The sequence below is a fragment of the Aulonocara sp. 'chitande type north' Nkhata Bay genome, linkage group LG8, assembly GCF_057382095.1.
Source record: "Aulonocara sp. 'chitande type north' Nkhata Bay isolate Kocher_YH1m ecotype deep benthic linkage group LG8, A_spYH_male_GT1.1, whole genome shotgun sequence".
Classification (NCBI taxonomy): Eukaryota; Metazoa; Chordata; class Actinopteri; order Cichliformes; family Cichlidae; genus Aulonocara; species Aulonocara sp. 'chitande type north' Nkhata Bay.
In genome coordinates this window covers 12,869,575-12,896,195 of record NC_141351.1, presented here as the reverse complement: position 1 = coordinate 12,896,195, position 26,621 = coordinate 12,869,575, and the positions used below count along the sequence as shown (strand labels likewise).

The 26,621-nt window shown below is 38.3% G+C and overlaps 1 protein-coding gene across 2 annotated transcripts in view; it reads right to left on the bottom strand.

The window, feature by feature from the left end:
- Positions 1-860: 860 nt before the first annotated feature.
- Positions 861-26,621, bottom strand: part of LOC147323342 (leucine-rich repeat-containing protein 51-like) — a 131,461-nt gene continuing 105,700 nt past the window's right edge. Inside the window, exons 1-4 of one of the 2 annotated variants that reach the window (XM_086304773.1) lie at positions 2,952-3,158; positions 2,292-2,497; positions 1,904-2,052; positions 861-1,022 (exon numbers count right to left, since the gene is read on the bottom strand). In XM_086304773.1, the coding sequence (XP_086160899.1) occupies positions 896-1,022; positions 1,904-2,052; positions 2,292-2,497; positions 2,952-3,003 (534 nt within the window). In that variant the 5' untranslated portion in view covers positions 3,004-3,158 and the 3' untranslated portion in view covers positions 861-895. Of the gene's footprint in view, positions 1,023-1,903; positions 2,053-2,291; positions 2,498-2,951; positions 3,159-26,621 lie in introns of those variants that run through there. The other variant, XM_086304774.1, reaches the window with a different exon arrangement.

Genomic DNA, 26,621 nt, shown 5'->3' with positions numbered 1-26,621 from the left:
TCTTCCCTAACGAGACCAGATGGCAATACCAGAGACTCAAGCTTGCTTATGTGTATGTATATTTAATGAAGTCACATTTGCTATATAGGTGGGTGTGATTACAAGCTGCAACTATACATTTTAAATGTTCCTTTGTCAGGTAATTGTTTGGATTTATTTTTTAATTCTTGCGTGATTTTAGCAGCGTGATTTTGATTGTGATCAAGTAGGAATATTGTTGTTCCAATAGACCTCTGGACATGGGGCAGTAAAGTGTTGTATGTCCCTGGGCATTCAAAGTGCCCTCTATAATATCATATCCCCAACACTCGTCATGCAGACCCATATCATCACAGTCCCATCTTCTAGCTTAACTGGTGGGAGTCAGGACTATGTTTTCACTGAGGTATTCCCATCGAGGGTCATGCCAAATGTGCTGGATCCCTTCTGAGTTGAACAAATTCATTTTACACTCGTCTAATCACAGAATGTGCTCCCAATATGAAATATCCCAAAAGAGGAAGCAACTGTATTTCACAGTTCAACCGCAGTTCACTGAAGTTGACTTTACGCAAGGTCCTTCACATTGTCTGAGCTGTCACAGTGATTCTAACTTCAACCGATAACCCCTGGGCCACATCAGCATGTTCAGATTTGTACAAGTAGTGCGCCGTTTGTGACATCATGTCGTGACGATGGCCACCGAGAGTCTGATTACCTCCTAATTACTACTGCAGTAATCAAGCAGGAAGATGGGTGACCATAGCCACAGCCCATAGGTCAAAAATGAGAATGCTCACAGGATATTAGCTCAGCTGTAAATAACATGGATACCAAGATCTGACGCAGGGAATTGAGAAAAAAAACAAAACAGGCTGGTGACGAGAGGACAAACATTTTTATTCAGCAGAAACACTTAATGGTCTCGGGGTTTTTTTTTGGTGCCGTGAGAACGCCAGATATCTGCCATGACCCGCTCATCTCGTGTCACACCGCTGAAGTCCATCGTCTTCAGCTGAGGCAATACAGAAATCACGTAATTCCTAAACACACAAAAAGGCACACACGTCAAAGTCAGCTTTGACTCCAAGGGCACCGTGGACATGTTGAGTGCTTCCATATATGAAAATTCATATCAGCATTAACATTTGATTTTAAATAAGGACGATATGTCTAAGTCTTTGTGAAGCAGACTTTGCTGATTTTTCACATAAATGAGAGTATGAAGTGAGATGAAAATTAAATCAAGAAGCTATATCCCTGAGATATTGAACCTAATAACCTGACACATCTAATGTAGACATAAGCAGGTATCAGAGGTATCACATATCTCAATGTGACATTTCTCTGTCTATATCTGTAGGTGTTGCAAAAGATATATGATTAGATTCAGTGCATTAGTTATTACAAATACTGTTTAAACTAGAATATTATGGTACTTGGTACAGTACTACATATATTCAGTTAATGACATTTTTCATAAAAAGGAAGTTTTACTTTACCTACTTTAGGTAAATTCTGTACTTTAATAGGAAGAATATTTTAGCTCTTGTTTTGCCACTTTGCTAAAATAGTTATTACATTTCTGATCAAATATTCCCTCTTACACACCTGTGATTTCCCATTAAAAAAACATAGCCCCCTGAAACAACTGTCAAGTTAGACTCAACATATGAGTTATCCTCAACATGCCGCACGATCTATGAATCTATGAAGCAGGTTTTGTCGGGGTATTTTTTTCTTTCTAATTCTTTTTTTTTTTTTTTGCTTTTCTTCTTCTCTGCTTCTGGCCTAGCCTCTTGCTATCAACTATCTACAACCAATCTAGAACCAGCCTGTGTATAACTCCACACACTGCAACTTCAGATCAGCTCTGAGAACAGAATGTCTGTCTTAAGTGAAATTGCTGAAAATGAGCTTGCACCTGTAGCCTTTGCTTGTTTCTATGAGATTGCCATGCAATGTGATTGTGTGCAGATGCTGGAGCTCTCTCAGCTTGTCCACTTCTGACAGGTTCCAGATGCTGTTGCCATGAAGATACAGCACACGCAGTTCTTTCAGCTCACACAAAACCTGTAACAGGGCTTAGTTGTAAATTTAAATCAATAAAATGCTGGTTAGCTTGCGAAGATATCAGAATTTATTGCATTTTGGGGAAACAAATGTAGATTATAAACATTTCATAAATAAACAGGGAGAACAAATGTTTTGTATAAGACGTGTGTAATTATACATCAAAGACAGGGGCTAATTTCAGAAGAAGACATAGAAAACTGAAAATGAGCTATTAGAAGAACAAAAATGATTCTTACAGGTTCTATGCAGGTGATTTTGTTGAAGGACAGATCCAACCATCCAAGCTTTGATGGTTGTGCAAAAAAGTGGTTGATCGTGTACTGGAGGCCAACAAGGTCGGTGAGGCTGTTATTACTGAGACGCAGAGAGCAGCTCAGGTACTTCCCCTTTGAGTTTGTGGTTAAAGGGCGGAGCAGACTTCGGGGCAGCTCTGCCAATGCACCTGAACCAAAAATAACATAATGAGACTTGATACATTATACGGGCAGCTTTGGTACTTGTTTATATGCGGTTTTATTTCTGCTGCTTAAAGCCGCTCTATTAAAGTGATTACTGCAGTCATGTTCACAGAATTTTATACTGTAGAAATAAGAAGTGATTTGAAGTATTTTATTTTAAAATGCTTTAAAAACAATAAGTTACAAGTTTGTGTGACTAGATTATGCTAGTGTGTAAACATTGCAGTATTTAAATTCATGCATTTTGATAACAGCAGTTGATACACTAACTATAATTAGGTGGTTTTGTAAGAGCAAGTGCTGTCCTAGAAAATACTTCCTACCAAAAAGCTCACCCCCCAGGAGCACTTAAATAATTATTAATGGAAGAAATATATTTAAAAGTAAACACTATTTCATTATCTACTTTATATTTCAGGATTTTTAAAAATATACTACCTGCAACATTGCTGAGATTTTTAAAAGAAAGATCCACTGGTGGACTATACATGTTCAGTTCAAAAAGTCTCCAGCAACAGCAGAATGAATGTCCAGATTAAACCTAGAGCAGTGACTGAATACTGAAAACACATGGTTGCATGAGAAAAAAAATTAAACATATTGCTTAGCGATGAAATTCAAAAGTCAACATTTGCAGTTTATACACAAACACACACACAATATAGAATGCATTCAATTGATATATATTTTAGAAGGAGAGAGAAGAAGACCTAACATTGATTATAGATCACCTCATCTTTCTACTTCTTACAGATACATGCATGCATGGAAACCACAGAATACTATCCTGCAGTAATGCAGTCCCAATAAGAAGTTTTAGAACACTTAAAAAAAATGGCAAAAAATATCATATTTTGCATGGTTAATCTTAACAAGGTTCCAAGTAGAGCTTCAACATGCAACAAGAAGAAATGGGAGTGAGACAAAACAATTATTTGACCATGCAAGTTATTGAAAACAAAGCTTAAACTGAAACAAGTTGTTTTCCAGTTGGTAAAACACTTAGAACCACATGCTTGTAAAAGGTCAAATCTGTGAAAAAAACGTGGTTTCATCATCATTTCTGTCAGGTACTCACATTGTCATGATGTTCTGATGGCAAAAGCACAAAAAACATTTCGTTTTTAACGTTGTCAGGTTGTTGAACTGCATAAACAGGGTCTCTCGCAGGACGCCATTGGTAATGGGGTGGGAAGTAGTAAGACAGTCATTTGGAATTTCTTAAATGATCCTGGGGGTTATGGAACAAACAAGTCAAGTAAAAGACCCAAAAAGATTTCACCAGAACTGAGGAACCAATTGGCAGTCCGTCAAGACATTGGAAATCCTCGACCCAAATTACGACCGTTAATGGTGTCGACTGCAACTCCATAACCATCAGACAGCATCTGAGACTGAAGGGCTTCAAAACCAAAAAACGTCTTCAAAGGTCTCCTTGAAAGCCACAGAACTGACCGTTTGGACTTTGCAAGAGAGCACCAAACATGGGACACTGAAAGGTGGAAGGAAGTTTTATTCTCTGATGAGAAAAAAAATTTAATCTTGATGGTCCTGATGGTTTCCAACGTTACTGGCATGACAAGCAGATCCCACCTGAGATGTTTTCATTTACAGGGTTTACAGGGTTTTTTGGAGGTGTGGTCCTAAACTTTTAAATAAAGCGTTGTTTTCAACAAATTGCTCAAAAAAATGTTTTGCTTCACTCCCATTTCTTCTTGTTGCATGTTGAAGCTCTACTTGGAACCTTGTTAAGATCCAACTATGCAAAATACGTTTTTTGCCGTTTTTCAAGTGGTCTCAAACTTTTGATTGGGACTGTACATTGCCAACCAAAACATGACAACGTGATTATTGATTGCATTGCAAGTCAGTCAGCTAAAGCACATAATAACAATGTTAGAGCTTTTGACTTAAATCATAACCTGGAATCAAGTTTTTCAGGCCGTCAGGAAGTCGAGGAATGCTCCAATCCAATATTTGGATCATGTATTGTACCAATCCCAACTTTAAAAGCTGGACATCGTGTGAATGTCATGACCAAAAATCTTACAGCACAACCCTGTATCGTATGAAAAGATCAATGCGTTTTACCTGGCATGCCAATTTCCTCACGCCATCATCGGAGTCCAGATGAACTGGTGAGTGAGTTGTCCACGGAACCAGATGCAAACATGTTTACCTATTATGTGTGTGGTGTGGAAAAACTCACCTGTCTAGAATATATGTCACTGTCTGCATTTCTATTATTGGGATATATATGCTCTAACTCTCCTGAATTGTGCATCTATGCTGACAATGTACCAACGAGCACAGAAAAATAAACAGAATATGAGTTTGAGAGGGTAAATGGAGGACATATTCACAAAGAAGAACTCAAAGGACAGAAGAGGTGATCATGGAAAATTACATCCATCAGCCGGAGATTTTCCTCACCTTGTTGCTCCCTCAAGATGTCAGTGTCTGTGTACGCCTCGCTAATAGCACAACAGCACCTCATTGAAAGAGTAAGGACAGTCCTTCAATAAGATATGAAAATGACAGTGAGCCATAGTGAAGGACACAGACAGAGACTCAGACAGAGGCTGGAATCAGGATGGGTTTGAACAAATGTTTTGGAAGTCAGAGTATGTGAGGTATGTAAAGGAGATATCGAGTGTTTATTTACAAGCCGCATGGTTCATCTAATGTTTAACCCTTTAAGACCTACCATAGAACCAAGTTCGCCAGAGCTTATATTATATTTTTACATGCTGTGGAGCCATTTTTGGGAGCATTTCAAGTTGCTATACATCAATACAACCATTATAGCCCAAACTTTAATAATATGTCTGCATTAGGTGCATAGTAATTACATAAATTGCAAAAAAGTGCAATAAACTACAAAAAAATTGAAAATCGTTTTTGTTTTTTTAACATATATTTCTAGTTAGAGAAATTTAAGAGGCTTATCCCTCAAAACTGTAAATACAAAAAAGTTACACAAACTAGTTTCCCACCACAGGAAATTTATTTTGAGTGTCTTCATAGTTTTATTTTTGAAATACACCAATTTTTATATACTGCAGGAAAAACGAAAATAAATATTATAGTGCAAATTTGCAAAATAACAGCATATGCATCAAAATAAACTATTTCCAGCAGTGCAATATGAGTCTTAAGCATCCCAGAAACGACACAGAAAGTCATAAAGTCAAACATAACTTTTTAAAACACATAACAAGTAAAACACAAGCTCATAAGGCCCCGATCGTAAAAAACTACATTTCCGCAAAATGACGTCACTTCCGGTTTCGGGCAGGTCATGCGGTCATGTGATAGTTCGCGCTGATGGACGTAGGAAGTGTTACAAACAGCTGATGGATCGGCGAAGCGTGTTTCTGGAATATCATGTTTTTGTTGCTGCAAGTGATTTTTATGCAGTTTTTGCAAAGCTATATGTGGAAGGAAACTGTGACCTAGGACAAGCTGATGGCATAAGATGTAAGTACAACTCCTCCAGTTTCATATGCAAAAAAAATTATTGCGCTAGCTTACTTGGTTGCAGAGCTACCGGGATTTAAAAATAGTTACGCAAAACAGAGCGTGCCCGCTCCGATCGGCTGTAAAGGGTTAAGGTGATCTTCAAATTTATGTCTCACTGATAAATTGCGTATAAGCATGTGGGAGGGTGGTGTCATTGGTGTGTGTGTGACTGAGTCTCTTAAGATCATAGATCAGGAAACAGGGTCATTCAGATGAATAAAACATCAAGCAGGAGACCAGATGGAAAAATCTGGACTTCTTTCCTCCCTGCAACGGCCATGAGTGATGTGCTTAATACCCATGTACTACAGTGAGTCCATTCAGCCGCACACAGTAGGAAGCTGAAAAATCTGAACAGCAGTGGTTTGAAGGGATTGAATATTCATGAGGGCACCGTAACACTGTAGGCTATAGACCTCAGGATAATCAATATAGAGTACTGTGCAAAACTCTTGAGCCACTCCTTATTTCTTTATACACTGTAGTTTGAGCAAAAGTTCTCCAGGCTTTCTGAAAATCTCTCAAAGTCGTTCTTTGGACATTGGCAGAGGAATGTGTTTTTTTCTTTGTTAATGTTTATTAATGAGGTGATTCTAATGGAGCTACTATTCAATAATTTTGCACAAGGTGAGCAGTGTATGCTTAAAAAAGCTGAGGAAACTGGCGAGTTGGAGGAAAAATATCCAGCTACACAATATCGAGTATATATATTCATCCAGTCCTTCAGTTTAGTTCAGTTGAGATTAACTTTAACGGGTCTTACAGATCCATTGGTTGCAAATTACATAGACCTTTATAGAGTGATGAATTCCACTTTGAAATGTTTTAGCTTAAACTATCATCACTATGTACAGAAAGGGTCAAGAGACAGGTACAACAATGAGTGTCTATGGCTATCTGCAAAAAACAGTAGAGGCTCTGTCATGATTTGGGGAATGGATGGAAGTATAACACAATAAGGTACTGTCAAATCTTGATCCATCATGGAATACCATCTGGAAAGCTTGTGACACATTGCCAATGGAGCAAAAGCATAACTACCTAGTGAAAACAGACAGGGGAACACTATCAGTCATGGATTGGTCTCACCAGAGCCCAGACATCAACATTACTGAAGCAGTGTGGGATCATCTTGACAGAGAACAGAACAAAAGGCAGACAAAAAATGTCTTTCAAGAAGCCTGGAGGACTATTCCTGAAGACCACTTCAAAAATTTAGAAACAGCAAGCTTGCCCAACAGAGTTCATGCTGTGTTGAAGAATAAAGGTGGTCACAGCAAATGTTAACTTTAGACCCTTGTGCCCACTCTCCAAATTTCCAAGCCAAATATAAAGAAATGGGAGGTGCCTTAAGACTTTTTCGCAGTATAGTATTTTATAGCTGTTTATTCTCAGCTGCATTGTCCACTGCTTAACTTGGCAGATGGCTGTCGCCAAGTCTCTTTCCATTTATTAGCACCTTACATTAGCGCGGTACTGGAAGTGGAGAACTGGATGCAAGTGAAACTGAAGTAGCTCTAAACTAGTTTAAACTTTCCATTAAAGACTTGTTTGGGTAAGTGCTATCAGTGTAATATGGAATGAGGAAATATCAGGCGAAGGTAAGGTACTGGGCTCAAGAAACATAAAACTCTGTTCTTTCCTTGTATACTGTATTTCTGTATTTATGTAAGCTGAACACTTGCATATGACTAAAAACCATGAAATAAATAAAGTCCAGGTTCTGATCAAGATTTAGTAAGATAGCTGAACTTGTGTTCTTAAGAGTCACATAGCAGAAAAGAAACAGAATGGACACTCTGGTCTGAAGAGTTCAAATCAAAGGTCAAAGTGATATAAGAACTCCACATCACTCCTCATCCAATTCAGCTCACCCGCTTCAAACAAAACAACAATTATGACATTGTACACACAGCACTGAAATGACTCATTTAAAAACAGCGGCTTGAAACATAATGCATGTTTTTACATAATCGTTCAGCATCGATGTGCTGTTAATGTTTGGACTGCAAGATTGGTAGAGCTCGGGCAGCCTTTAGTGTTTCACGTATCCCTTTAATTTCTTTCCGCACTTGCATCTGCATATTATATAGGTGGTATAAGCAAGAAGAACGGCTTAATACAGGCACATTTTCAGCCTGTAAGAGACCTGCATAAACACAGCCGCTGTTGTGTAATACCAACTTCTGCGGCGTAAGTGCATCTGCCATTGTCCCCTGATGAAAGGTAATGGTATTAGAGGAATATCCTTGCTTCCTGCTTTATTCTTAACTATCGTATTTGAACATTTAAAACAAAGGAGATGGATTTAAACAAGATTATTTCTTCATGTGACATTCAAGGTGATCCACAGCGTATTCAGCATGCACAACAAAACAGCAGCTTTCTCACAGTTAATGTCATTTTAATTATCTTAACATTAACTGTGCAGGAAAAAAACTGGGGAATGGATGCCATGCTGGTCAAGCAAAACAATTTTAACACTGTCTGTTATTTAGTTTTTGTGTTTTCTTCTGTTTGACTGAATATATATTTAGCCAGTCATACATCCAAGCTTGTTACAATAAACATGAGAGAAAACAGCTATTGTTACAGCAGAAGAAAAAATATCCATTTGAGGAAAGTCCCACCCCTAACTCAATGCACTATGTATTTAAGTTACTGTTAGTGTTTGTTTGCTCTGTGCTTAATTGGGGTCTTTGCAGTACCAGTCAAAAGTTGGCCTTTCAGCAATATATGAGCATCACCTAATGCTGTGCTGAAAACAGTGCCGACAGTTTATTGTCTTCAGTGTTATGAAAACAATGTTTAATTTTAAAGCTGTAATCATCAAGTCCGAGCCACTGAAATTACTCCATTCTCTTTGATACTTCTTTTTACTTTTTGTACTTTAAATGTTTCAGATTTGTGCTTAAAAATGATATTATGCTATACTGCAAATGTGATTTTGCTGCATCTCTCAGTGTATTCAAACACTTAAACTATGCTATCCTATCCTGGAGGTGCATAGATCCCACACTCAAAATGCATCATTCATAGCTGAATATGAGAAATTTATAGTGGCGAGTTCATCACTTATGCCCTTTGCCCAGGGGTACTAAGACATACACACATTCAGACATACACAATGAATGCTGGAGTGTGCACAGTTACTGTAAAAGTACAACGATCTTGGCACACAGCTGCATTACCACACACATTAAATGACCATGGATACAATCAATATTCTGTGTTGCCTAAAGGGACATAGAAAGAATCTTTTTTCCAAATTCTACCTCCATGAAATTTTTCTACCCCAGTGCTCAGGCTTTGCCCTTACCATGTCTCTTCCCTTCACTCATTATCGGCCTCTACTCTACATTAAAAAGCACTGATCTTCTCAATTTCACCTTCTAATTCTCCTTGTCTGCTTTTTATCAGTCTCTCCTATTTGTCCTTAACAACAGCTGTGTGTCCCTGTCCTTCAGAATCAGTAACAACAGACTTAAAGAGGGGTATTTTCTCACCGCAATTTCCCCTTTTCTTCTTATGTAATAAATGTGTTTCTTCTTCTCTTCATGCATATTCTTACCTTTGTTCTGTCACTGTCTCTTACTCTATTCCCCACCCTCTCCTTTTAGTATTACATAGGAGGTCATGCTATTAGCACACTGGTCACTCGGGCTTCTCATGGCATGGGCACACTTTGCTGCTTACCTTCTATTAAGAATATACTGACAGTCCATCAATGGCCTCCACAGCCAGTCACTCTCTTAAATTCTCAGTTGTGTAGTCAGTCAGAAAGCTAGTATATCTGTCAGCAAGCTGCTGTGTCAGATGGTCATTCAACCAGTCACGCAATGCATCAGTCATGTCAGTCAATTTGACAGGCAGCGTGGGTAAAGCAGTGTATCAGTCCATTAGTGAGGCAGTCAGATGGATGATGTATACAGCGATGCTACTAATTAGTTATCCAGTCAGTTGTACTGCTTTCATCAGAGACATACGAACACATAACAGAAAATAAAGAATCTTCACTATTGCTTTAGCAGGCAGTGTAACTCAAGTTCTGATAGTACTGTGTTTGTTTGCCTAGAATTACTTCCTGACATAAATAAATGAACAGTTCCTTTCTGTTGAGATGATCCCACGCTGTTTCAATAACACTGAGATCTGCAATCTGGGGAGATCAGTTCATGACAGAGTGTTTTTCTTTTACTGCATCTATTTTACCAAAACACCTGCAGGGCACCGACCCTTGAGGCCTGGAGTTGGACACACCTGCCTTAAAGCCATATAAATAATTGTTTATTCCATCAATCAGTTCTTAACTATTACTATTTTGTGTTATTCAATAAATATAGTTATGCAGCTAAATGTAATCAATGTCTGAAGATTAAGTATTAGTATTCATTAAGCAGCTACATTTCTGTGGTTTTTACTTTTGTATTTCACCTTTATTTATACAGGTAAATCTCACTGAGACATGAGGTCTCATTTTCAAGAGCTACCTGTTTTAAATATCTGTAATAATACTGTGTTACTATCGTGTGACTCATCAGGACTGCGCAAAGAAATCCCAGAGTGTGTCTTGTGATGTCTGAGAAACCATAACGTAGCAAAATATGTTTTGGATGTTGTGGAGGTTTGCGGGGTGGGAGCTCTCTGAATCTGGCTTGTTCTGACTTCCATAGATGCCAGATTGCATTTGGATCTAGGATTTTCGAAGATGGGTGAATGCCTCGGGCAGATTTTGTGGTGTGTAGCAGTTTGAGGTGTGTTACTGGCTCTACAGCTGTAGAACCAGTACGACACCCAGTTAGATCTACTGTAAGGTTGCTGCCTGTCAAAGTGGCATCTAAATTACATGAATATCAGAACCTATCTATTATAAGCAGAACATTGCAGATGATTCTTGTTAAATCACTTGATTTGTCAATGGTATATGTCAATGGCATAAATATGAAATATTTTAAGAGAGAAATAGGTGCCGACAGTAGTTGTATTAGGCTACAGTCCCAGTGTTGAATAACTAAGAAGATCAAAACCTAAGTAGGCTAAGGATTCTTGCTAAAAAGCATGTATTTCAAAGAGGGCAACTGAAAGATAAAACTAAAAAGCTGGACAAAGTTGTTAATATCTCTTTCAGTCTTTTTCATACCTTTTGTTAACTAAAGATCACTGGGAGCCCTTTTATCAATACAACCTGTATCACCCTCATTCAATTTAACAAAGTGACTTCAGGGAGTTGCTCAATACAGCTCAGCTGGAGCAGGTGGGGTTAAGTACTTTTGTCAAGGGCACCACCAGAGGTTTGCTTGTGAAGAGTAAAAGCATTGCTCAAAGATCTGCTCTGCCTCAGTGCTGGGAGGTGCACTCCAGTCACAGGCCACAATTTTGACACTTACACCACAGATTTGTTCAAAACTCATTACATAATTGGAATACATGTAACTGAGAAAACCTAGTGCTGCGGTACAGAAAAATAAATCATGTTACACTGATCCTGTTCGGTCCTCCTTTTGATGTTTTACAAACCTTGGTTGAAGAACCACTAACTGTTCAGTTAATAAATTTGTTTCAATAACTCATCATTTCCAAGCAAGATCAGAGAGTTCAGTATGTGAAACTTGAAGTAGAGCAGTCTACTGTCAAGGCTAAAGCCCCTAACATTTCAACATATGCATCAGTAAATGTAATCTGTCCCTTCTTTTCCCATGGCTTACCTCAGAAAAACTCAATTCAGCCTGTGAGTTTTAGCAGAATCATACTGAAAGACAGTCAAATGACCATCGGTGAAACATTTATCTTCACTGGAGGATTGTCCACCTCTGTAAACTGCAAGACTGACATTATATGCCAAGCTGTTAAACATTAAAACTTATACCTGCTCAAAATTAGCGTGCCATGCTAGGCGTGGCCTTTAGCATACTGTTACTGTGAGCTTAAGTAGGCTCCAGTAGATGTACAGATAAACATAACCTTAAACGTTGAAATGCTGACACTTTTGAAGCAGCAGAGCAATCCTTGTTGCTCCAACCTTTACAGACCTGAAGCCTGTTTCTCTGCTAATGTACAGAACTTTTCCCGGGTAAGAAGCTTTTAACAAACAAGCTCACTAGCTAATAAGCTAAATTTTTGACTGCTTGATTTAGCATATAAGTAATGTTTAATAAACATGATTGCTAGCCAATATGCTAAAAACTGCTTAATTTATCCATGTGATGAAGTTAGATGATGCTAAGTGAAAGTCTAATTAGTGAATCACAAAACTACATTCACTCACACTAAGTATTTTTGCTGCACAAAAAGAGTCTTTGTAATGTAATGAAGCAAAATTAAGACAGACACTTGTTCTGTATTTCAGTATTTCGTATACTTCTCCTGTTTAAAACTGCCTTACTAGCATTTTTTGTGATTAAGGGTACACAAAGGGATAATTATACCGCCTTAAATGAGCTGCATGGATTCATTCTCTGAAATTAATTAATTTTCCATGACGCTTCAGGATGAGATTGCTATGCATCATGGAGGTTTGCATGTCATGGTTGTACAACTCACTTAGAAAAGGAGCAAAGAGCTAATTACACTTAAGCCTTATCATTTAAGCTAATGTTCATGGGTAAACTTGTAAACATTAATTGTCTAGGTCAGTTTTTCTTTCAGTTGAAGTTCAGAAGACAGACATGACAAAGTTTGAGTTTCTGCAGACCTTCCAGAGACCCACAGAAGATTGATAACTTTCCATTTGTAGTGGATGACAAGCCCCAGCCCAAAAGGAACTGAACTTTACAGCCTGCAGTAAGTGCAGTAGAAGAAAGTGTACTCTAACACAGATAAGTGTATTGGTTTCACACTAACCACCTGCTTCAGATCAACCAGCAATTTGAAATGGATCAAAGTGACCTTAAAAAGGTGCACTCTGATTTCTCATATGTGTGCACAGTTGGGTTTTTTCTTGGAGTTTACTGATTGTAACACAGTGTAGAACGTTTCATGTTGCTGATCTGAACAACAACTAAATAAAACCAGATTATTGTTTTAACAGTCTTATCCACCCTCTTGGCTTCTGCTGCTCCCAAAATCTTATGAATTTGGTTATATTGTTGCTCCTGGTAATGAAAGTTATATTCACTTTCGTTACCAGGAGCATAACATTTTTTCTTTGTATTGTGTACCAGTTATACCTTAACCCAACCTCACAAAGCCCCTTACATATCAGCATTTGTGTTGTTTTAGTAAGAAATTGGTAAGTAATCTCACAGACTAATGTGTAGTCGCTCTTTTTATCAGAATATTTTCATGTTAGACAAAAACACGAAATTGTGTAAACTCCCAAGGGCTTAATTGTTGCAAATGCATACTCAGTGTTTTAAACTTTAGCGGAGGTCTACTGAGGAATCACTTTAGACTGAATTTATCATGTATACTGATAAAAGAAACACAATTCAACTCCTATGTGAGATTCAGCCAAGGCTTACACAAATTGGTACCAACATTATACTACGAAATTTCAACATACAAACAAAAAAGATCTTTACGAATGCTGACACTTAAAACCAATATTAGTCGGTTGTGGCAAGTACTTTAGAGAATGGCTGGTGTAACTGAGAAAGTGAAAAAAAAAGTTGATGGGGAACTTCAAAAGAGCGCATCTCAAGAATAAAAAAAGTTTCTCTGCCTGTAAGGTTTTGGATTTAAAATAGACAGACCTGGAATTTCATCTCCAAACTGAGATCTTAATTATAAAAATAAAACCCAACAAAGGCAAAAATCATAATTCCCAGGAGTAAAAATGAAGTACTGTGTACGCTGCGGTATGCTTATACAGATTAGGATGAAAGCATCATTCGTGTGATAGAACTGCAGCTCTGTTCAGCTACCTGCCTAAATATATCTTCATTAAGAGAAAAACCCTAGAGTGAAAAGGAAGCTTGGCAAGTGGGTGCAAGGATGTAGGACAAAACATTCCAAGAAGAAGCCTCAAAAAGTGTGTAATTATACTTTATATATATATTAAATATACATAATTATACTTATAGTCAAACTCAAATAATTGTTTTAAGAGGGATCATGAGTCCGTGTTCTTAGAACGGAATATTATTTGAATATTAACACAAGTTTATAACATGTAGCACTTTTAAAAGTTCAGTGCACAACAAGAACGTAGTGTATACTGAACAGCTTAGCAAGGACCATCTGCATCTAAAGGACAACGGTCACTCTTTCGAGGACGCCAATGTTCACATTTTGGACAGAGAAGACAGATGGTTTGAAAAAGGAGTGAAAGAAGCCATCTATGTCCACTGTGAACAACCATCTTTGAACAGAGGCGGTGGCTTAAGACAGTGGTCCCCAACCCCTGGGCCATGGACTGGTACTGGTCCGTGAGTCGTTTGGTACCCGGCCGCAAGAGTTGAGGCTCGGGTGTGAAATTTATGGTTTTCAGGTTTTTATCGTTTTTATCGTTAACTCTGTTTCCCTGGGTCTTTTCCCATGTGTTATGAATAAATCTTATTTTCTTTGGTGCTGGTACTGGTTTAATTGTGTTGTATTTATCCGCGACACCTTAAAGGCCGGACCGTGAAAATATTATGAGACAAACCACAAAAACAGGTTGGGGACTGCTGGCATATGACACCAACTGTCTGCCATCTATAATCCAGTTTTGAGATCCCTTCCCAGATGCTTTAACGCCCACTTACATCCTGGGCCATTTGACCTCAGGAAATCACATGATAGGGTGGGGCTAGGCTTCAAACTGGGTTCACCAGAAACCTTGGCTGATTGTGACCCACACCCATTTTCACATCTTGGCTCATGTGATTAAGTAGAGGATCAATAGAGGGTCCATGACCTTCTTGGGGACACTCCTATACGGCTTAAATCTGGGACTCTCCACCAATTACTCTTAGGACTGAACTTGGTGAAACGTCTTCAAGGAAACTTAAAGAAGTCCAGACGCTTTTCTTTCCAAGCTCCTTAGACTACAATGACCTGGATGACTGAGAACCTTCACAGACATACTAATGAAGATTTAAAGGAATTTGATTACAAAGGCTGAGCTTGGGTCACAGTAATCTAAGTATATATGATACAAGTAAAATAACGTTACATTTTTAAAAGCAGCAGGCTGCCTATTCTTTTAACATGTACTCAGTTTAAGAACCTTTAATTTTCAAAGATTTGTGTCAGTCACATTTAAACATATTTGAAATGATATGCACTGGTGTGAAGCTGGTAGGGAAGATTTCATGCAGAGCTCAAGAGACTCCAATCACATTTGAATAGGACAGAGTAGGATAACTTCACTGTTAATGTGTTAGATATAATTACACGATGAAAAACACAGTACAGATCTGAAACACATTCAGTATTATGCTGCTGACACTGGTACTGGTTCAAAGGCTCGGGAAAATACACATCCATTTTGATTGACTTCTTAAAGGTCATGTAATTAAGAATGTAATAGGAAGATATCCATCTTTATGGCTTGTCAAGTGAATATTTGACATCAGCACATTGCACGCACAAGCACACACAAATGCACATAACCACAGACAGTCTTTCAAATGCGTGTTAACCCCTCAAAGTGTATCTGTGTGTGTGCTCTTGCACACAAAATCATAATTCATTATTATCTGCAACGCCCAGGCAGTGACCTCTTAACATTAGAGGAATAAGTGATGGAGAGAGAATGTGCATGTCTACATGCGTGGAGAGAAGAATGATGAATGAGTGTGTGTTGGTGTGTGCGCATTTTGCTCCCTGTCGAAATAGGTTAAATATATTCTGAGGACACACGGTAGCTTTTTGACACCACATAAAAAGAGTGTGAAGGGATGTATGTGTGTACAAGTTCTGTCAAAAATGTAAATCACAATAAAAAAAACACATTGTGGTGATCTGGTTGGCTTGTGGGGATTTAAAAAATGCAAATCACCATAATCACTGAGTGTTACTTTAAAGACTTGCTTTAAGGTTAGTGTAAGGGAGGATTACTTGAAGGTAAAGGCTTGAGTTAGGTTAATAAAATCAGTGTAACGATTTCCATCTGAAGTGATGGAAATACAGCTGTGTGTGTGTGTGTGTGTGTGTGTGTGTGTGTGTGTGTGTGTGTGTTCTGTGTGAAGATAAGAGTGAGTAACGTCTGTCTGTGGTGCCAAAGCTGAGGATGTTACTGAAGGGCTTAATTAACTGTCACATAACAGCCAACAGAAGGAAACAATACTTAACACAGCCCAAACTGAATGTGTGTGAATGTTAGAGGAAAGTATAAAGTATATGTTAAAACACAGCAAGATTTCCAAGCTTTTGTTGGGGTTTTTTCTTCTTTTTTCTTTTGGACAGTTCTGAGTGACTTTCTTAAAAGTGGCGTGCCTGCTAATGCATGTGTGTGGCTTTCTGTGAAATTATGATTGCCTGTGGAGAGCATCTTTGAAAACAAGTGAGTTCAGAAAAGAGTGTTTTGCCATTGGCCTATTTGGCAAGTGGTGAATTTAGAAAGTATCAGAGGCAATAGACTGTTAAATGATGAGCTGGAAAGAAGGACCATTTTAAAAATGCATGAACCCTGGCCAAGGAATCTGATCAGAATTTTGTCAAAAGCTTCTTATTTTTTAGGTCACAGATATCAATAGCCTTACATATTTTTTCATTTATTTATTTTAAACTGGATATTTAAAATAGCCAGTTTTTAAAATACAATGAAACTTTTTGTGTGATGTGTTTTTTTCCCCCTTTGTTGGATTACCTTAGTGTAGTTTGACAATTAAATTTATATTCTTTTTAAAGCATATAAATATTTCAAAAACAGTGTAACATGTTTAGTTATCATTGAATGACACATAATATTATTCTTATTTCAACTGTTAGCAAAAACATATTTGTTTCCACAGTTTTGTCCCGTCTCCCTTCACTCACCCCCAACTGGTCATGGCAGCTTCCCAACCTGAGCGTGGTTCTGCTGGAAGCTTCTTCCTGTTAAAATTGAGATTTTTCTTCCCACTGTCACCAATGCATGCTCATGGGGGGGGGCGGGGTCCATCTGATAATTAGGCTTTTCTCTGTATTGTGTTAGGATCTAAGAGGGCAAGAAGCCATTCTTAATATCATACCCCCCCCCCCCCCCCCCCACACACACACACACACACTGTCGTGAAAACTACTTAAGATAAAAGTGGTGATAGAAATAATGACTTTAAACTCATCAAAACAGGCAAAACAGTATATCACTGCACCAATTTTCCTTTTTTCTATCAAAATATAAAGAAATTAGGGGCAGCTCAAGACTTGAATATGAACATATTGGCTGCTTTATTTTTAAAGCATTTCCATTCAAATATGTGATGAAGCAATTAGGAATTAAAATTAATATGTAGTAATCTCTTCCTCAGGGCTAAAAGAGGTCAAAAAGTTTTTCATGTGCATGTGTGGCTACTTCATAGAGGTTCAACAATTATCAACAATGACTCTTAGCAGCCTTTACAAAAACTTATGGTTTTGATTTCTATTCTATTCTGGTTAGAAAAAGTCAAAACAGCTGCTGTACAGCCTTCTTTAGAAAAACTGTACTATCATCAAACTGTACCAGGATCACAGTCAATGACTGCCTGAATTCTGGATGTAAGGGCAAAACCAGGAAATTGTAGTGGTAGAACAAGCTATACTTTATTTCTAAAATCATTTGAAAGGGTTGTTGGAAAACAATTATGTGACTATTTGCACAGGAAGGGTTTATTTAAAGAGTTTTACTTTGGATTTAGAGCATATCATTGCACGGACACAGCATGCTTTCAGAGTGCAGTATTACCTGAGGTTACTAAAGTTGTGAAAGTAAAGGCAGAGTGAGGCAGAGCTTCGAGCTCCTCTTCTGTGGAACCAGCTCCTAGTTTGGGTTTAGGAGGCAGACACCACACTATTAACATTTAAAACTTTGATGTTTGACAAAGCTTTCAGGTAGAGCAGGCTAAGGTGACCCTGAATCATCCTTTTGTTACCCTGTTACTTTCTATGCATTTGTATGCCAGTATTGCACGGCACTGACTTTGTGTCCCCCACTCTTTTCCTCTGTTTCCTCTGTCTCTGGCCCTTGAGCTGCATTGCTTTTTATCTGCAGTCGGGGGCCCCCCACCATACACACTGTTTATTGTTATATTTTGCCTTCTCTTTCCTCTCACCCCAGCGAGCCGAGGCAGATGGCTATCCTCCCTGAGCCCGGATCTACCAGAGGTTTCTTCCTGTTAAAAATCAGTTATTTTCTGACACTGATGCCAATACTCTTTCATAAAGAAACAGAGTTTTTATCTCTTAAAATCTGAACTATCTTGAGATGATGAGGTATTTAACTACAAATAAATTTAACTAAAAACAAGTTCAATTGAGTTAGAATTAAGTTACAAGACAAGATTGGAGGTTTTGCCAAGCAAAGTGTGTCCAGTGTTGGTTGGCGTTTCATCTGATTGTAAAGCAAGCTATGCTATCTTTAGCTACTGTTATCTCAGGACAGTAATATTTCATTTTATTAAAAAGCTCATCAACTTTAATGCAATTAGCAATTTATGTGATAAAGTATTGATATTTTGCACCCCATACTTGATACACTATTACCACACATTAGTATGGCGGTAGTAATAGTATGGTGTATTGATCCCCCCCCCACACCCAGTCAATATTGGCCAATTGCTGGTCTTGAAAATCTATATTAGCGGATCTCATGTAATTAAAGGAATATAACAGTACTAAAAGGACTGCTTTTGATGCTTTGCTTCATATTCTCTCTCTCTCTCTCTCTCTCTCTCTCTCTCTCTCTCTCTGCGCCCCAAAGATATCGGTCCTAATGTTGTTAAAATCTCTTAAAGTGCTTCAAGGATCATCTGCTGTGAAGTCGGCATTAGTCTTCAGCCTTAAACGTGAAATGACTGAAACAGTTTGCCAAGGGAGCTTTGGCTGGGCACCAGTCCAAACTGTTTCTTATGTGATCAATAACACTTTAAAATCAATCCCAAACTGCAAAGTGGAGCCACCAAAGTTAATCTAAAATGGGACTAATATGCTGTATATTCTTAATTCTCATCAGCAGACTGCAGCATTTTAGGCCAACTATGCATTATTGGGACATGTTGTGTTTGTAGTACATGGCGCCGTAATCACACAGAAATCTATAATTTAGAAAGACTGTCACTGTTGTTCAGTTGCCCACTGCATTGATAAGTTATCATCAAAACAAACAAAAAAAATGTATCAATTCAAATCTTTTATATTCTAAGACTGAAAATGAGACTTGCGTCTTTTATGAATGGTTACAAAAAAAAAGTTTTTCCCACTACACACAGTTCAGATGAATAAATAATACTAATTATACCCTGAACATAAAGAGGCCTCTTTATGTTGTAAGAAGCCTGTTTTTTCATCTGTGATTTTTGTTTAATAAGTTACATTTGAGATGTGAACTGTCCCTAATTTAGAAGTGACTGATGGCTCCATCAAGAGTTTGGCTTTTCCCTTGATGAGCGTTGTAATGGCTTGTTTTGCTTTGTACCCACGGAAAGCCTTGTTCACACTAAAAAGCACAATCACCATAATTATTAGCTGGAAAACTTTATTTTCCCGGTGGTGTTGTTCACAGAGGCTTTGGGCAATGCTAATTTTCATCTATTCACTGAGTTTTAATTAAGACAACATGGATTTAGCGTCCTTCAATGACATGACCCACGGGACTAATTCAAGCTCATTTGCTTCCCATGACTCTCTAACAAAATAAAACATCTAAGACTGTTCAGTTTGGGGATTAAAATTAATTGGGCATATCCTATTTATTGTATTTTACACAACGTGGGACACTGAGCCTCACATGCCAGTTCCCATTTTATTTTTACGGGAAACAATGTAATAGAGCCGGATGTTCAGTTGAAACCTTGTAACTCAAAGAACAAAAACTTTCCAATCTCTAGAAAATATGTGTAAGCTTATTTTCAGATTCACAGCTAAATATTTTCTGAAAATCGTGTAAAAATAAATTGTGTACACCCAGGGCTTGTTGAATTTAAACACAGAATATCATAAACTGTGTTTTTGTTTTGTTTTTTTAAGTGAAACACACACATATAAATGCTTGTGGAGTCAAGAGGATTCTTCATGATGGCAGAAATACAGCTCGCAGCCCTGCCTTTGATCATAGCCTACACTTCAAAGGCACAAAAAGAGAAATTAATTTACCATTATATGGAACATTTTCAGGAATATACAATACCTACCTGAATTCACCTTGCTTTACCTTACACTGAAAACTCAAACAGAGAAGCATGTTCTTCATTTCATGACAGCAATACGACTGCTAATCACTCTGGAGATCCTCAGCTATGTCAGAGTCAGTGTCGATTTTACTTAGCAACTGTGCTCAGATGCTGAAATAATAATCAATACAGCCAAAACCTTCATAGAGTATTGCCTAGAAAATAAAGGACTTCGAAGTTGTTTTATTATTTCAATTCCTAACTCTGTTCTTTAGAACATTGTTCCAGTTCATTGAGGCTTGAGACCGTACATTTAAGAGCTGCTCTCGTAAACTGCTGTCACCTTTCATTCAGATTGAGGTCTGGACTTTGACAGGGTCATTGCAACCCTGTGTTTTTTACTATTTGTTGCTCTGGTTGGGATCATTGTCCTGTTGCAAGGCATAATTCTGTCAAACATTAGCCATAGGTCCTCTAATTTGACTCTAGAATAAATTGGTATATTGAGGAGTTTGTGGTCAACTCACTGACTGTAATGTGCCCCGGTCCTGTGGCTGCAAAACGAGCCCAAATTATCCTCTACCCCACCACCATGCTGACACTTCACTTGGTGGTATTTGTGATGATAATCTTGCAGTTTGTTCAGAAGCACCATTGCAAAGCTAAGCTGTGTTGCCGTGTTCTTTTAAGAGAGAAGTTTTGTTTTGTTTTTTAAATCTGGGAAACCTTTCCAAACAAGCCCTAATTGTTGAGTCTTTTTCTAATTGTACTGTCATGAACTTTAACATGCTAATGGAGACCAGTACAGTCTGAGTCATAGCTCGTGGGGTTTTTTGCAGTTTCTCTGAGCATCTGACCTTGGAGTGAATTTGCTGGAACGCCCATTCCTGGAAAAATTGGCGACTGTCTTGAATGGTTTCCACTTCGGAATAATCTTCCTCGCTTTAGAATGATGAACTTCAAATTGTCTGAAAATGGTCTGATAACCCTTCCCAGACTGATGGGCAACAATTGCTTCTCTAAGATCTTGGGGGTAAATCTGCTGTGACATCCTCTCCTGGGTAGATTGTGGCACTGTGTTATATCACACACCTGAATGCTCAAGGTCAGCAAACTGCCAAAATGTCTGCTTTTTATAGAAGTGCTCACACTTGATGACGATCAGTTAATCAAGTGCATTTGATTAGCAGCGACTGCTACTTACCCTCGTAATCCCCATGGAAGCAGTAAGGCTGTAATTAGTTTTTTTCCCCACACAACTGCATTCAGTCCTCTGAAAACTTTCTTTTTCATATGACTGCACAAGTATGAAAAGATGCATCTCTGAGACTGACTTTTTATCCCATTTCACCAGTTCATACCCCTGTTGATCATTTTCTAAGATAAAAGTAAATGTTTAGGGTTCTTGTCATCTTTTAAATCAAAAATTAAATAGGATAGGTACTGCATGACTGAATGCCCCAAAAAGGTGTTGACCAAATTAAAGTGTCAGCATACTGCATTTAGCAAGCAACTAAGTTATGAACTGCTGCACTCTGTATAGTCTGTGATTTGATTCTAGTTACCTTCTAAGGAGAATTAGGTTTTTCCTGCAGTGTTTAGTCATAGTTTAGTTCCATTCTGTAACATGTTTAATGAGCCAATGTGTGGCCAGAATCTAACACAGTGTGTTTAACATGTATTAGCTCATTTTGAACGAGAACTTTGACTGCTTTTGTTTCTCCAACTTATTTTTTACAGTCCTCAGCTTCCTCATGGTTGAGTTACAGCCATTAAAAATGCTAGCCACTTTAAGAATTGAGTCTGACACAGCATCTGTGGGTAGTTATGCATATGCGAAAGCTGAAAGCTACTGGCTGTGTATTAGTAAGATAAGCTTTGATCTGTTGCTGACGTGAAAGGCGAGTTCTTTAATTGAGTTGTTTGATTAATACCCAGCTTGCACATCAAATGTTTAGTGCACTGGGCGATCTCTACAGTGGAGAAGTTGTTAATGGGTCTTATCATCCGTCACTATGACTCTTTAGTGTAAAATATACTAACACCACCATCGTCACCATGATATAACCGAGAAACTGTTTAAAGTTTTATTACTCAGCTTTACGCCAATATAGCTAAACGTCCCCTTTGTTATCTGAAGATCAATTCTGGTTCTCACATCCAAATGACATTTAAAGAAACTGATCCACATCAATGAACTGCTTCATTAGTGAAAATCCAAATACATTATTGCCACTATAAATAAATGTTTATTCTACATACAGTAAGCCCATTATACTGTGCACAGATGGGCTCAAATCAATAAAATTCTTCAAATGAAAACATTTTTTTCCACAGCTTTGACTATTTGTTTGCTTTATTAAGTATGTTTTTTTTCCTGTATTAGTTTGTCTAAACTTTCTTTCAACAGACATTCAAAACTTTAAATGTGCTTTTCTGTATTAAAGGTGATAAGAAAATAACTTGAACTGCTGAACCAACTGTAAACTCAGAAGCAGTGATTCAACAGTGTTAATATATATATATATGTATGTATATAATAATAATGATGACGATCATAACTGGGGTCATACGTGAGTAGGCAGTAGTGTGGCGAAGGGATCAGTCTAAAAGCAGAAGTTAAACAATGGCACAAGGTCATACATGAGAGAATAACTGCAATACTGGAAAATGCTGGAACATTCATAAAAGTGCTGAGACAGACTGAGGGATATATGAAGCGTGCTTTTATGTATAGTGGGAGAGTGATTAACTGACGGCACAGAGTTGTGCCAGAAAATTGGCATAAAACAGAAACAAAGGGAGGAAGTAGAAGTGAAGGCAATAAAACAAATACAGTGGAACCCCGACTTACGAAATTAATTCGTTCCCGAGGGTCTTTTGTAAGTCAAAATTTTCGTAAGTCAAAGCACCTTTTTCCATCGCCTTTTGAGTGAGGCGATGCTGGCTGAAGACGAAGTTCTTGGTGGAGGTGGCGGAGGTTGAAGAAAGCATACATATCCATGCATACATACGTGTACATAAAATTATGGAATTTAATTTAATATTTTTAAATTTTCTATTTCATGTATTTCGTTACGTGGGCATTTTGCCGTACCACGGGCAGAAATATTGCCTTTAAGTGCCTTCGTAACTTTAATTTTTCGTTAAATGGGGTCTTCGTAAGGTGGGGTTCCACTGTACATTCAAAACAAAACAGGAAGTGACTATACTGAAACCCTTTAGATGGCTGCAATAATGCACCTCGTGTTTTACCCTAAACTATCTGTAGCAGGAAGTGGAACTTCTACAATTAAACTGGATCACACATTGTACTTTTAAAATATTACCTGGAAAACAAGGACAGTGAAAGGAGCAGCTGATAGAAAGCTGGACCATATTTCAAGGCATCCTTGTTGCTGGTTTCCCAAATCGGCTTGGAGACCTACTTTTGGTGCCTCTTTTAGGTATCCCACTGAAAATATGAGTTAGGATTGATTGCTCGCTTGTTGTAGTCCAGTTTATGTAGTTAACAGATCAGAGTAGGTTTGATGTTGTGAAGTAGAGACACAATCCCAAAGCCTTACTGGTTGGATTATGCCCTGATATCTGCTGGTACAGATGACACTTGTGTGCATTAAAAGCAAAACAAATGTGATGACGATAAAAGTAGAAAAGCTAAAAGCATGGCCATGACTGGCTGATAGCAGGGGAACACACTCGTGTCAATGTGTGTGTTTAGGATTCAATAAAGATAAAACTTTAAGAGTGTATGCGTGTCCCTGCGTGTTAGTGTACAGTAGCAGTGTCAGCAGTGGGACAACATTAGTGAGGGTAGGGGAAATGTCAGCCCATCCATCAACATGACATCTGCAATCTCGCCTCCTCTCTGTCTCTCTATTCACTTCGTTCTCATTCATTCGGTTACGCTATTCTGAGCTCTTTCTCCTCCTCCTTACTTCTCTTGCATTATTCCTCTCACATGCGTTCTTTGTAGTTTTCTTTTTTCACTCCTTTAAATCTCTCACTTCTCTGTCTCTACTTATCTCCTTCCCATTTACCGCTGTTACCGCTTGACAATGACAATAAATAAATAAATACTAATACTAAATACTGTTATTCTCTTTCCCTCTTTTTCCCCTGTTCTCTCAGTTGATACAGAAATCCATCTCATTTGCGTGTCCCAGAACAGAGCAGACGGCAACTTATTTTTCAGTGTGTGTGTGTGTTTTACAAAAAACAATCAGATGCTCAGAATGTGGCTGCCCTTTAAAAAAGCTCTATACCAAGCTGCTTTTTTGGCTGAGCAGAGCACTTTCAAAAGTTGAAAACAACTGACCTTTTTCACCAGAGCACATGTGACATCAACTGTTGTTTTTATCAGATGACCAGTCATCACAAAAACAGAGTACTGCAGTTTCATTTTTATTTATATATATGTCTCAAAAGAAAGGTGTGCAAGGTGTTGATTTACTGCATTTATTGTTGGTTGTCAGTACAGCACCTGCCCTGCCTCGGTTGTGGTGAGGGTAATCATGTAATTTTGCAATGTTTCTACAGAGAGGACTCAGCACATAATTTATACAACCTCAATCTCAAATTCTCAGCTACATTAATACCCTATACAACATGCTTGCTGTGACAGGGAACAAAATATATATTTTAAAATCCCCTTTGGAACTCGGGGGACACGGGAAAGTGGATTTCTGGGGTGTTATAATGCTCCTCAGCCTCCCTCTTCCCTCTCTTGTCAGCTTGTGTAAACTCAGAAGCTGCCCCTATAAAGGCCATCAGCAAAGAGGGTCAAAGATCAAATTGATTGAACTTTGTGTGGAGTGCCTCGACGGGCAGATCTACAGCTCACTGAGGGGTAAAGCTTCTCTAACAAGAGCTTGGACACTTGCAGTGGCTAGTTCCTGCAAGATGAATTGAAAAAAACAACAGGAATCCATCCAGGAATTGACAGGATGTTAAAACTCTGATATATACAGAATATAGGTCTAAATTTAATAATGGATTCCATTCATATAGCGCTTTTCTAGGCACTGTCCTGATTCGTGATTTGAGGAAGAGACATACGACTGAAGGTCCATTGTGCGTCGAAACAATGATTTTATTAAAACACATATGTGGGAAGATGAGCTCTGCAAAACATCAGCCTCGATCTTCTCCGAACAATAAATGGGGTGTGATATATATAACATCAGGGTATCAGGAAATATAACGCCCCCTTGTGCGTCCAAGCAGATAAAAACATATGCATGTTCCAGTAATTCTGTCTTAGGACATATTCTAAAAAAGAACAGTTCCTTCCTCTGTTCCTCCGCCACCCGCCACATGCTTCCTGTTATTCCACTTGCTGCACTTCAGAACAGAACATGAGCATGCCGTTTACAAGAAAAACAAGTCTATATACTGTGCATGTGTGCAGGCAGCCCATGTGTCTGTGTTTTAACCTCAGTACATGACCTCACTCAAAAAACAAAGACATTTTAGAAGTATACTTCCTGACTCCGTTTGAGTCATCTGTTACCAGGCAAACTCCAATGCAGCAGGCTGCTGAGGGCAGCTCTTTAATTAGCACAAAAATTCAATATGTGTATAACATGATTACAGTTGCACCTGCAATGAAAGATTATTATGTGTTTATGCTAACACCTGAAATACAGACTTTAATTTAACATCAACAGTTCCAATAAATGCTCTAATGAAATGATAATGATAAATCATAAGTGATGCAGTAATAATAATGATTATGAATAGTAACAGTAAAATAATATTCTCATCTCTACAGCACCCAAAGCGCTGTACAATTCCACTATTCATTCACACACACATTCACACACTGGTGGAGGCAGCTACAGTTGTAGCCACAGCTGCCCTGGGACAGACTGACAGAAGCGAGGCTGCCATATCGCGCCATCGGCCCCATTTAGACACAATAGGCTTTGCATAATGTCATAAAGGCCTGTGTGGATCGATAAATATAGCTTAAAATACATAGAAAATAAAAAGGCAGTTATTGTCAGCTTTATACAAGAACTGACATGTATCCCGGTGACAATACGGACAACGTGGGCGTAAATGCTGCTTAAAACTGATTACACCGTCTCCCTGCACAACAACAGTGTTTTGTAAAGTAATCAAGTAGTTGGCACACACGTGTTAGTAAGAAACCCAAAGGGTAACATTATACTCTCCTGTGCCCTTTAGATCTGAAACTTGAAAGACAAATTTGTTACCGATTTTCACACTAGCTCTCATGTCGTCAGCAGCGGACATGATGATGAAACACGAGAATATGCAAAGGCATGCTTTCTATATCTCTCACAGACACACGCACACAGTGAGAAGCAACCCCGCAGACTCAAACTGCAATTGGTTTCAGAGAGTT